This window comes from Panulirus ornatus, chromosome 55 (assembly GCF_036320965.1).
Source record: "Panulirus ornatus isolate Po-2019 chromosome 55, ASM3632096v1, whole genome shotgun sequence".
Lineage (NCBI taxonomy): Eukaryota > Metazoa > Arthropoda > Malacostraca > Decapoda > Palinuridae > Panulirus > Panulirus ornatus.
In genome coordinates this window covers 35,678,550-35,692,287 of record NC_092278.1, presented here as the reverse complement: position 1 = coordinate 35,692,287, position 13,738 = coordinate 35,678,550, and the positions used below count along the sequence as shown (strand labels likewise).

Below are 13,738 nucleotides of genomic sequence, written 5' to 3'. Positions count from 1 at the left end.
TTAGTGAGAGGACAAGAGCAAGGGAAGGAGTAGCAGTACTCCTGAAACAGGAGTTGTGGGAGTACATGATAGAATGTAAGAAAGTAAATTCTCGATTAATATGGGTAAAACTGAAAGTTGATGGAGAGAGATGGGTGATTATTGGTGCATATGCATGAGAAGAAAGATCATGAGAGGCAAGTGTTTTGGGAGCAGCTGAATGAGTGTGTTAGTGGTTTTGATGCTCGAGACCGGGTTATAGTGATGGATGATTTGAATGCAAAGGTGAGTAATGTGGCAGTTGAGGGAATAATTGGTATGCATGGGGTGTTCAGTGTTGTAAGTGGAAATGGTGAAGAGCTTGTAGATTTATGTGCTGAAAAAGGACTGGTGATTGGGAATACCTGGTTTAAAAAGCGAGATATGAATTATGTACATGTGTATATATGTATATGTCTGTGTGTGTATATATATGTATGCGTTGAGATGTATAGGTATGTATATTTGTGTGTGTGGACATGTATGTATATACATGTGTATGTGGGTGGGTTGGGCCATTCTTTTGTGTGTTTCCTTGCGCTACCTTGCTAACGCGGAAGGCAGCGACAAAATGAAATAAATAAAATAAACACTATGTCTTTCTGAGCTATGATGCAGGGTGGCTTTGCAAATTGTTCTAAACATACCATGATATTTGCACACCTTTGTAGGTTTTTCCATTAAGACATCACTGTCAAATGTATTCTTTTAGTTTAGCATTTCTTTACGTCAGTGGAGTTGCATTATGAATAGACAAATGAACCTCTTACAAAATATTCTCATGTCCTCAAATTTTTGTTTCTACCTTTAGAAAATTATGTTACAGCAAAAGAGGATTTCAGACAGTAGGCTTTTCCCATCCCTAGGAATCAATGTAGAACACAATATTAATACCATATATGAAAATATTTTTCATATCATTGAGAGTTTCCTCATGTATTTCAGGGTCTTGAGTGCTGTTCAGACTCAGCGGTTTCATTTCATTATGTGCCACCTAACAAAATGTATGAAATGGAATATTTTCTCTACCATCTGAGACCTTATGGAATCAATCACTTGGATCCTTTCCCACCACCACTTCCACCAGATATCAAAAGCATTCCAGAGGAGGTACGACTGATGTTACCCATTATCCACTGTTGTTAGTAATATTTCCTGTAGTTAACTAAGCCCAAGGCAAGCATGGGGTTCATTTTTTTAAGAAATAGTGGAAAATATAAAAAAGATGTAAGGTCTACAGACACAGGTTATTTAGGAACACAATAGATATCATTGCCATCCAAGAATTTTGAAATGGATTTTGAATCCAATAAGTATCACAACCACAATTGTAGCTTTTTTTTTTTTAGATAAGTTATCTTTTAAATCTTTTAAAAATGTTTGCTCAGTTGATAATGGGTCATGCAACTCAGGTCTAGCAAGGGAGAGAGGCAAGTTGAGTGTAAGTTTGCATGGAGAGAACATGGAGGTAAAGGAATGTTCTAGATACCTGAGAGTGGACATAGTGGATAGAACCATGGGAACTGAAGTGAACAAAAGGGTGGGGTATTGGAAGGGGGGGTAAAGTCTTGGGTAAGTTAAGGAATGTGTAGAAAGAGAGGTCATTGTCTTTGAGGGCAGTGATAGGTATGTCTAATGGTATAGTAGTCCCAGCAGTTATGTATGGATGTGAGGAATACCTGTTAGCAAATGTGGTTATCAGTACTACACCAGAGTCCAAACAGTCCCCTTTTCATGTGCAGGTTTTTCCTACTATAACTTCATTTACCACTGCTGAAATGTTTTTACTGTTATAACTCCATGAAACCCTGCCAAAATGGGAAATACTCTCATCTCGATTATTGGTCCTCTGAAAAGAAATAAGCAATAGGCACACCATTAAATAAAAGGTATTTTAAAGTGTAAGGAAGGCTAGGTGCAGATAACATAGTGGTGGAAAGTGCTACATGTTTTTACTGTTATAACTCCATGAACCCCTGCCAAAATGGGAAATACTCTCATCTCGATTATTGGTACTCTGAAAAGAAATAAGCGATAGGCACACCATCGAATATAAGGTATTCTAATGTGTAAAGGAGGCTAGGTGCAGATAACATTGTGGTGGAAATTGCTACGTGTTTGAGATATTTAAACAAAAAATCTTAGATATTCCCCCTTAAGTTAAGGGTGTGCTTTATATAGTGGGAACAAGGAATATACAGATAGTTGATTTTTTTAAGGAAACCATATCTCATTTGTTGCCAGTTTTGTGTACTTGTGAAACTAGAGCATTTGAATCTCGTTAGGTGGTGGAGAAGTACAAGAAGACTGCTACCAACATCAGTCAGCCTCTAGCAAGCCCATATGAAACAACCATGCTGCCAGAGCAAGTAAAAGAGAAAGAAGATACAGAGGCAGATGTTCAGAAGACTAATAATGATGGGCATAACATAAGGGATTCATTAGGAACAGGGGAGAAATCAAAAGCAGTTTAGCAGCTAAGGACTTGTATATATACTTTTTTCCGAGGTTATGGATATGTAACACTGTAACATATTGGTAAGTGGTATCTGTTCATAGTTCTGCATCAGCCAGAGCTGCAGTTATCTAACCACAAAAAATCTCTAATATTTTTGGTTCCATGAGTTAAAACATTGATTCTTTTAATCATAACTAATTCTGAAATAGTTCAGTAAAACATGTGCATTTGTGATAGTATCATATGCTTATCATGGGAAGCATTTCTAATTTTGCATTTGAATCAGCTCTCATTCCAAGTGTGGTTGTTTAAACTTCCTCACTGACATATTTTTGTAAAACTAGTCAGGGGTACCACAGTATATTTTACCTTTATTTCAAGAATAGGCTATGACATAAAACTGAAAATTATGTATCACATTTTCTTAGTGTGAATTCATGAATTCCTGTAGTGTTTTATATTCTAACTTTATGGCCAAAGCTCAGTACTTATGATTACTGAGCTTTTTTATCTATACACTCATCTATTTATATATCATCTCATTTTTGAAATATTTTTTTTGACTTCTCAGATGAAGACTCTTACAAGGGTTTTCCTTTATGCATGTGATTTTGGCTAAAACTCATTTTTGTACCACATGACTGTTGGTGCTTTACTCTCTTTATTGACATATATTACCATATATAATATATCTGTCTCTTTAACCAACTTTTCAACCCTGTTGATAAGGTTTTCACGGGCTATGACTTTCAAAAGTTTACTCTTTGAATATATTTGTTCATGTCTGAAACTTTCTCTTTTGAGAGCTCACATTCTCTTTAAATGATAATAACTATTAAGTACTCTCTTCTTATTTAGTAGAATATTTCACAAGTTTACATTCTCTTATGTTTGTGTTGTGTGTTCACAGCTAACTTGCATGTCTTACATACAGTCCTTATGTGTCAGTATATCATAGGATCCACAATAATGCCTCTTCCATTCTTTGATTATGCCTCTTTCTTCAAAGCAGGGGGACATGATGGTTTTCTCATATAATCATCCACGTATTGTGATCTTGTGTATATGATATCTCATGACTTGGAAGTTAGATATTGACAAGATGCATACTACAGATACGCCTTGCAAAATTTTGTGTCTGATAAAGTTTTTGTGGTCAGAGTCAAGGGTTAAGGTCCCAAGATTTTTTCACAACTAAAGTATTGTTAAATGCAAGTGTACACTGTATCTCAGGACTGGTTGATTGTATATGGACCAAACTTTTACCACAAATATTGTGTACAAAATTCTATTCTGTATTAAGTTTTCTAGGTCATAGTCTGAGGTTGGTACAAGGTCTTGTGTACTATTGTACTACTAAATACAAGTATACACAGTACCTCATGACTGGGTTATTGGATATGGACCCAGATTTGTAACACATATGATGCATACTATGCTCTACTTCTGATTAAGTTTTCAAGTTTGGGGAACAAATGTTGAGGTTTTATATAATAAAAAGGTACTTGTGCATGAGATGATTCATGGCTGGATGATAGGATATATTATAAACTTTAACCACAGTACTACCCATGAAGTTGTACAGGTGCTTAGAATTTAGAGGTCCATAGATCAAAGGTCAAAGTCATATGGCTTCTGTATTAAAGTGCCACTGAGTGATTGTGCAAATGACTTATTATGAGTGGATGATTGAACATGAACCAGACTTGTGACACAGCTGATTAAATTTTTGAAGTTAGGGGTCAAAGCTCAAGCTTACTATGTTATCTTTTGAATATAAAATAACTTATGAATGGGTAAGTAGATGTAGACCATACACAAGGTTCAGATGATATATAGAAAGTTCTACAGATGATGAAATTTTGAATGTCTGTGTTCCAGGGTAAAGGTCACCAGTTTATGTGGTTAAATGCTTTTTAAATATTAGATATTTGTGTACAGTATATCAGATGACTAGGCTAATGGATTTGACCAAATTTGTACCTCAGAGAGTACTTACAAAAAAAGTTTCTTGCATGAATAATTTTTGGAGGTCATTGGCCAGGGTCATGTGTAATTAAATGTTGCTAAATACTTTTGCTCAATATCTCATTAATAGCTGGAATTCATATTGATGGAGCATGTAATACAGGTAGAACATATAACTTGCCACATCTGATTAGTTTTAGGACATCATGTGTCATTACGTATTCATCATAACTGAACGTCCATAAGTGCTTGTGGTCACAACATCTGAAGGTTTGATTGATGAATATTAACCAGACTTGTTCAACAGATACAACACAAAGTTTTAAATTTAAAATTTTGGAGGTTAGGTTAAAAAAAATCAAGATTGTGTTCATTAAGAAACTAGAAAATTTGTGTGTACAGTATTTCTTGTGGACCCTGCATACAAACCTCAGCACCTTAATATGCTTTTGACATGGAGATTAAAGGTCAGGGCCAGAAGATCTGGTGAACTGAAATGCTATAGAATCCTTGTATATATAGTATGTGAAGACTGGGTAAATATTTGGACCAAGTTATCTCTATCTTTATCTCTGCTGCTTGGCCCAATTGGAACTCCCTCATAGGGGTGGCCATGACAACAGAGTCTCCATAGATAAAGAACTCTAGTGCCACTTCTGAGCCTTTAGTGCCTTACCCTTAACAGGCCATTGGCAGAGAGCAACTCTAGCACATTGTTTGCAGAGGCTCCTGTCTAATGTTCCTTATGACTGCTTCTATCTCATGCTCCGAACTACTACTTCTACCTAATGCTCCTAACTACTGCTTCTACCTAATGCTCCTGCCTAAATGTCCCTACCTACTACTATCTACTGCTCCTACCATTTTGCCAAAAGGCAGGGCTCACACAAGTGCTCACCACAGGAAAATCTAGAGTTACGAAGAATAAGCTATGTGAGTTAAGTGTTGTCAAGTGTTACAACTGACAAGGAGAATGTATGTTCATAGATGGAATGCTAGTAGTCCACATGTTAGTGTGGGAGAAAGAAATGACTGCTCCATGGATCTGAGGAGTGCAACATGACAACCACTAAAGTCCTGGTTCACTATGCAAATGACACTAACCCTCCCAATACTGGTAATATACCTCCCTGGTTGTTGGTTGCCTACCAACCACTACCTACCAAGTTATACCACAGATACTATACAAAGAGTTCTTCATGATTAAGTTTAGGATGTTAGGTTTAGAAATCAAGGTCACCTGGTTATTAGTGATGAAATGCCAACAAATAAATGCTTGTGTGCACAAGATTTGACGACATGATATAAAATTGAACAGATTTTTACCATGAATATTAGATAGAATCCTGTTCCTTGATGATATTTGGAAATCTTGGGTCAGGGATCAAGCTTCCAAGGCTTTGTGAACTAAAATGCAATTAGTGGGTGAAGGGATATTGAGTTAACTTTTACCATGATTGCTGGGTTTATGTGACAGGAGTAGCCACCCTTGCAGATATGGAGGATGAAGTGCATGAAATTCAGGTGGATGCACTTTATTTTACTTCAGAACATAACTTTTTTTAAGCTGTTGCTAATATTTTTTTTTCTCAGATTATAGTATGTATTTTAATGTCGACAGTTACTTGCAGAATCATATGTGCTTTGTAGATGCAGGGGAAAAATAACATTCCCTGCAAAGATGTTTTACTTACACTTGGCATAGTAATACAGGATTACCCTGATTGAATACTTGGTTATGTAGCTATCCTTTACCCTATCATCAGAAGAGGTAGCTAATTTCATATGTTTATTAAGGCATATCAATCTCACTTCATCATATATTTTTTTCATACATGCTCGCCATTTCCGGCTTGGGTGAGGTAATGTCAAGAACAGATGACAGAGCAGTAGAATGAATATGGCCCATTTTTGTCTGTTTTCCTGGCCCTACCTAACTAAAGCAGAGGGTAGCAATGCTATTTCCTGTAGGTTGGTAGCAACAGGAATGGATGAAGGCAAGCAAGTATGAAGATCCACATGTGTATATATTCCTATGAGTCCATGGGGAAATGAGTTATTGATCGCATGCTCAGTTATGATCCTTTCCAATGTGTATATATGTATATGTATGTATATGTTGATATATATATGCATGTATGGGCATTTATGTATATATATGTGTTTATGAGTGGATGGGCCATTTTTTGTCTATTTCGTGGTGCTGCCTCACTGAGGGGCAAGTATGGTTGTGGATGAGAGAGCTTAGGAAGTGAGTCAGTTGTTGTTCACTGGTGATACAGCGCTGATGGCTGATTCGGATGAGAAACTGCAGAAGCTGGTGACTTAGTTTGGTAAAGTGTATGAAAGAAGAAAGCTGAGAGTAAATGTGAATAAGAGCAAAGTTATTAGGTACGGTAAGGTTGAGGGACGTTATATGGTTGCAAGGCGTGGGCTATAGATAGAGTTGTGTGGGGGAGGGTGGATGTGCTGGAAATGAGATGTTTAAGGACAATATGTGGTGTGAGATGGTTTGATCGAGTAAGTAATGAAAGGGTAAGAGAGATGTGTGGTAATAAAAAAAGTGTGGTTGAAAGAGCAGAAAAGGGTGTTTTGAAATGGTTTGGTCACATGGAGAGAATGAGTGAGGAAAGATTGACCAAGAGGATATATGTGTCAGAGGTGGAGGGAACCAGGAAAAGTGGGAGACCAGATTGGAGGTGGAAAGATGGAGTGAAAAAGATTTTGAGTGATTGGGGCCTGAACATACAGGAGGGTGAAAGGCGTGCAAGGAATAGAGTGAATTGGAACGATGTGGTATACCGGGGTCGACATGCTGTCAGTGGATTGAACCAGGGCATGTGAAGCATCTGGGGTAAACCATGGAAAGTTCTGTGGGGCCTGGATGTGGAAAGGGAGCTGTGGTTTCGGTGCATTATTACATGACAGCTAGAGACTGAATGTGAACGAATGCAGCCTTTGTTGACTTTTCCTAGCGCTACCTCACACATTGAGGGGGGAGAGGGTTGTTCTTCCATGTGTGGCGAGGTGGCGATGGGAATGAATAAGGGCAGACAGTATGAATTATGTACATGTGTATATATGTATATGTCTGTGTGTATATATATGTATACATTGAGATGTATAGGTATGTATATTTGCGTGTGTGGACGTGTATGTATATACATGTGTATGTGGGTGGGTTGGGCCATTCTTTCATCTGTTTCCTTGCGCTACCTAGCTAACATGGGAGACAGCGACAAAGCAAAATAAATTAATATGAATATATTTATTTATATACACATATATCCTCTTGGTCAATCTTTCCTCACTCATTCTCTCCATGTGACCAAACCATTTCAACACACCCTCTTCTGCTCTCTCAACCACACTCTTTTTATTAGCACACATCTCTCACCCTATTATTACTTACTCGATCAAACCACCTCACACCACATATTGTCCTCAGACATCTCATTTCCAGCACATCCACCCTCCTGCGCACAACGCTATCCATAGCCCACGCCTCGCAACCATATAACATTGTTGGAACCACTATTCCCTCAAACATACCTATTTTTGCTTTCTGAGATAATGTTCTCAACTTCCACACATTCTTCAACGCTCCCAAAATTTTTGCCCCCTCCCCCACCCTATGATTCACTTCTGCTTCCATGGTTCCATCCGCTGCCAAATCCACTCCTAGATATCTAAAACACTTCACTTCCTCCAGTTTTTCTCCATTCAAACTTACCTCCCAATTGACTTGACCCTCAACCCTACTGTACCTAATAACCTTGCTCTTATTCACATTTACTCAGCTTTCTTCTTTCACACACTTTACCAAACTCAGCCACCAGTTTCTGCAGTTTCTCACATGAATCAGCCACCAGTGCATAAAACCTTAGGAAAATTAAACACAAAAACTTCCCAAGTGCAATGATTACACTGCCAGGAGAGATAAAGGAATGAGTTTGAAGACATAGAATAGTCAGTTGATATACAAGGAAGAGATGTAGCTAAGACACCATTAGTAAACAAGTGTTACCAGATGGTGGTGTTTCAGCTGTTGTTTGGGTTTGGCATCATCTCTGTCATGAAATTTTTATGTGGACAAGATAGAGAACTGTTTACAAATTTTGCATGCAACAAAGCTATCCAGTTTGTATAGACCTTCACTAATAATGTTATAGTTCTTTGTGTATTTAATGATAGAAGATTCAATGATATTTCTTGTGGTAAAGGAGTTACAGTTAATAACTGAATTGGTGTTATTCCAGTCAGTACAATGGTCATAATTTTTAAAGGATAGTAAATAACAATCGGTGTTATTCCAGTCAGTACATAGGTCATAATATTTAAAGGAAGATTTACAGCCCCGTGGTACCAACCCTCTTAAGAGCTTATAGGTTATTGAATAGCTTATAGGTTATTGAATGTATTTCAACAAAATGAAAAATGAAGCTTCCAATGAAAAGTAAGTGAATTTTGCCCTCAGCTTTTATTATTTCGTGGTTAAGTTGGAGCACGACATCTGATGTTTTATTATTTCCTTATCTTTGTTATCATTGTGATAAATACTGATTTGTATGATGATGATGACTATTTATCCTTATACTTATTTGCTGACAAATCATGATATTTTTTGATCTAATTGTAGATTAAACTGTCATTCTGTTATGTACCTATTTCACAGCAGAATATATTTTGCAGTTTTGTATTGTTTTGTAACTGCCATCTTAACACACCTTTTATGATTGTTCATTAACATGTATTTTTAGGTAACTATTACACCAATATAGTTTGTGTCATTACTTTTCCAGTTAAGGGTATTTAATTCAGGGTCACTACAATAGGAAACTTGAAATTATGTGTTCAAGGACATTCCGTGCTTTGAAGATTGTTGCTGAAATGTATATATGTAGTCTTCCATGATATTTGTTGGTATATGCGATATTACTGAAGTAGTAAAAGAATTAAAGCACTTACCTACTGTCATAAGTTTTGTAATAATTTGTAAGATTTCAGTTGTACCAGAAAGCAGTATTTAGGATATTTTTGTATGAAAATTGAATGTTATGGAAAGGATTTAAAGTATTAGAAAGATAATGGACAAAAAAGATTCCTCTATGAATCATAATTTTGTAGAAAATAGTCTTCTACATTATAGTCAAAATGTAGTAAAAGAGATACCAAAAGAAAATAAAAGTTCTTGTATTACAAGAATTATGGGAAAGTAATGTGAAAATATAAGGAAAGTAATATTTAGATTAAATTTAAATAAGGCTTTTGTATTTAACCATTTAAGGGGAGAAATGATGATAGAAAGGAAGATTAACATTGTTGTAGTATATGTTTCAACTAAGTTTATGTGTGTGTATGTGGGTGTGTGTGCTTGATAACTCTGCATATTATGAAGTTTTATGTATTTTGTATGTATTCACACATCTTTTTTCCATTGTATGTACTCACTGAGGTAGCACCAAGAGCAGACAAAGGAATTGCCTCATTTGCTCATATTCATTCTGTAGCTGTCATGTTTAATGCAATGAAACCCAAGCTCCTTATCCACAAGTAGGCCTGACAGACCTTTTTATGGTTTACCCTGAACTCTTCCTGTGCCTGGTTCAGCTCTTTTTGCTTTGCTTATTAAAGTAGCTTACTTAAAACAAAATTTAGGAGCTCTAAAACATGATTATCTCATTTATCAAACCTTAATAGCTTTTTTTTTTTTAGAGTAGTTGCATTAACTGCATTCACCATGTTGGATAATGAAGTGTAGCCATCGTTTTGGGGAATATTTCATTTTACCATGAATCTGGCTTTCATAACTACTAACTACTCTATTTCTTGTAACAGCCTAATTTAATTGGCATTCAGAAGAGCAGCTTTGTTCTGAGGAAATTTCAGAATAGATTGTGTGAAACAGTGGAGAGACAAGGCCGCCACATTTTCCTTTTTGATCTTGTCATTTACCTAATTTCCCTAGGGTAGATCAAACATACAGGCATGCCTCTTTATGGAAACGAATTTTCTAGAGCTGTGGTCCCCATCCCCCATCTTGTTAGGTGACAAAGGACAGTAATGCCCAATCTCCATGGGAAGACTTTGTATAAAGTATTTTGATTTTGACAGAAAGTGATTTGTGAGTAGTAGATTGTATCTCTAATCATCTTCATTCCTGGCTGCTGTGAATGTAGATTGATCTAATTAGTTGTTTAGGGTGTTGTGCAGATATACCCTTGGAGAAGTGGTTAAAAGTGAATGATTTATAGTAAGTTTTTAGTCTTAGAAAATCAACTAAGAAAAATTCTGTCTGAAATACTGATTACAAAATGAGAATGTAAAGATATTTTGGCAGCTTTGCCATTGAGAGTATATGTATATCCATTTTTATATGCTCCTGTTGTTTTAATGATTAGATTTGATTAAAGTTTGACTTCCAAAAATAGTATTTTTGTGTTGAATTATTGCTGTGGACAGTTTTGACAAAATATGGACCAGCATACAAAAGAAAGCTGGGCTTATTCTGTATCAATTATTTCAAAAGGACAATAATTTTATCATTATAACATAGTCTCAGGGCCCCTCTGATGGGGCTTTTGCAGCTTGAGGCTATACTCCTTTCAAGAGGAGGGAAATATTGAACCCCTTTAGAATGAGAAGGTCCTACTGACAGTGATGCAGGATGATGGGCTCTGGATGTTACTTCAGAGTGTATATCTGACCTTAAGCATATTAGAAATGTAAGTACTTATGTTGCAGTTCCCCCTAGTCATTTAATGGTTTCTTTACTGTTTATGAAATAATTGTAATAGTCTAGGTAACATTGGCATTTTCTTGCCATGGCATTCATGTTTGAAAATTATGATTCCTTATAGAATATTTCTATGACACCATTGGAGTATTGCCCTAAATATTATTCTCAGACACTCAGGCTTTATTGTTCTTATGCTGTTTATTTTCCAGGATTATTTAGAGTTCTTCAGAAGAATCCAAGATACATATAATGTAGAGGTTTTTGATTTGTATCTTTCCTCACATCTATAAATATAATTGATTTCTTTGTGCTTCATCCCAATATGTTTTGAAAAAAGCATCATTGAATGTTGCTGTACCTTCAAATTAGAAAAGGCCAGCTGACAGTATTTTTATTTAATTACACATGTAATCAAAAACATATTCACATGAAACAATTCACTGCCCTAGTAAGAGCAAGTGGTTTCCAACTGATTGTTGATTATAAACAATTGTTCAGCTCTACAAGGGCAACCCTCTTAAGAGCATTATTCAGTTATTGTTTTATCCTACATTTTGTAATGAGGTTTGTTTCATGACATTTTACCAAGCATTTATCTAGTTTTAATTCAATTTGGAAGAGAGTACATATGTCTTTTCTATGGCTATTGGGGTAGAGTATTGTCCATTTTATACATTAATATAAAGATACTATAGCAGTTGTTTCTGTGATAAGAATGTTCATGTTAATGAATTAACAATAAACAATTCATTTTCATCAGAAGTTTTTAAAATCCTCATATCATTAAAAGCATGTTAATGAAACGTTGATAACATGCAGTCTATGATCTGATGGTAATACATATAAGCTACAAGTTTTTTTTACCTAAAGACTGACATAGTTTCAGGAGAATAATTATCTTTAGTCTCCAAACCAGTGGTTTCTGAAAGTATAGTTTCAATAGATGCTGTTCTATAACTTGCATACAACATGGAAGAAGCATTCTTCAAGTGGAAACTGTAAGTAATGATATTTTTTCATGTGGAAAGGTAAATGATACTGAAAGAGGGAATCAGCTGCACTCCATTATTAAAGGGACAAGCTACCTAGATTTGACAAATTAACAGGCAACAATGATTGATTTAGTCCCATAAATCCCATACACTGGAAGAAAGAGATTAATGTACAAGGCTGTGTGCTTAAAATCACCATCCTTGTGATTGTGCTAAAAGATTTACAGTAAGACAACTATAACAATATTCCCCACACTTTTTGTGGAAGTTCTATGATGGCGGTCTCGGTGTAAAACATTCATCTGGAACTGAATCACAGTATGATGATATCCAGACACCAGGTACAGAGGAATGATGGAATGAGGTTGATAGGTCGTTGTTCACTAGTGAACCCACTTGTGCACAGTGATAACTTAGGGTCCCATTTAGTGATTCATACAATGACAAATTAGTAAATAATGCAAGAGCACTATGACTTGGTAATCATAATGCTTGAATCATTGTTAGATTAACATTGAATATATAAAACTACTCGTTAATTTACGTGTAAATATAATCAAACACATTCGTGTTCTTGCACTACCGTGAAGTCAAGAGTATGACGTGAGGTCATCAGGTCGAACCGCTTGACACGAAACCCCCATTTTCAACTGCACATTGAGTCCAGAAATCACTCATTACAGTATTTCTTTAATACTTACATTTCACTTCTGTGTTGGTATTATAATTTTTGACTACGGATAGTTATGAAAATTCAAACCATTACATTTGTGTGTGTGTGTGTGTGTAAAGATTTGCCTAGATGCCTTCTCTCAATGTCAGCCCGTTCCCGGGTATGTAATTACTTGTACATGTCGAGTGCTTGTACTGGAAGTGCCATTACTTGCACAGGGCAGCCCATGTTTCACTGAATATATATTGTAAGTGCCTGCGTCCATGGTCGAAGACTTTGGGTTATTTTGCCGGCCGATCTCATGATGACTGAAGTTTCCCACCACCTTTGGCTTCACTTGCATTATACATTCAAACCTCTCCTCATTTCGCTGTGTTAACACACGCAAGATAATGGAATTCTTATCGAACGAGGCCCTTCACGAATAAAAAATTAATTAAACCTTGAGGGGAGACGTCCATTGAAGTTAACAAACTATAGTGAAAAAGAGAAAACTGGCTATCAGTGAAGCGAGACGACAGCTGATGACTATGAAATACCAGTGAATTTTAAATAGTTTTTTCTCTATAAATAAAAAATAAACATTCTTAATATCCATATGTTAGATATTAAAACAGGCCATTTACAATGTGCGAATTCACAAAGTTACGAATATGATATTCATGGCATATTCATCAAACACATCTCATATAACTGTTTCTCTATTAGTCTTCATCAAGTAAAACCACGGTCCTTTCTCGAACCTTACCATTCTACCTTGAAATGAGGCTTTCAAGTTCAAAATGAATGGAGCCATGATTCTCGGAAGTTGCACTAGTTGTCCTGACAGCAATATGTGGCAATCCCCTGCGTTCGTCTGCTTCTCTGACCAGAGTCCCACTGCAAGTGGC

At 36.2% G+C, this 13,738-nt stretch overlaps 1 protein-coding gene across 6 annotated transcripts in view; it reads left to right on the top strand.

Moving 5' to 3' along the window:
• Nucleotides 1-11,939, top strand: part of LOC139765689 (glycoprotein-N-acetylgalactosamine 3-beta-galactosyltransferase 1-like) — a 47,031-nt gene extending 35,092 nt beyond the window's left edge. For all 6 annotated transcript variants that reach the window (XM_071693449.1, XM_071693445.1, XM_071693446.1 and 3 more), the window contains 2 exons: nucleotides 964-1,128; nucleotides 2,304-11,939. In XM_071693449.1, the coding sequence (XP_071549550.1) occupies nucleotides 964-1,128; nucleotides 2,304-2,492 (354 nt within the window). In that variant the 3' untranslated portion in view covers nucleotides 2,493-11,939. The remainder of the gene's footprint in view (nucleotides 1-963; nucleotides 1,129-2,303) is intronic.
• Nucleotides 11,940-13,738: the final 1,799 nt, after the last annotated feature.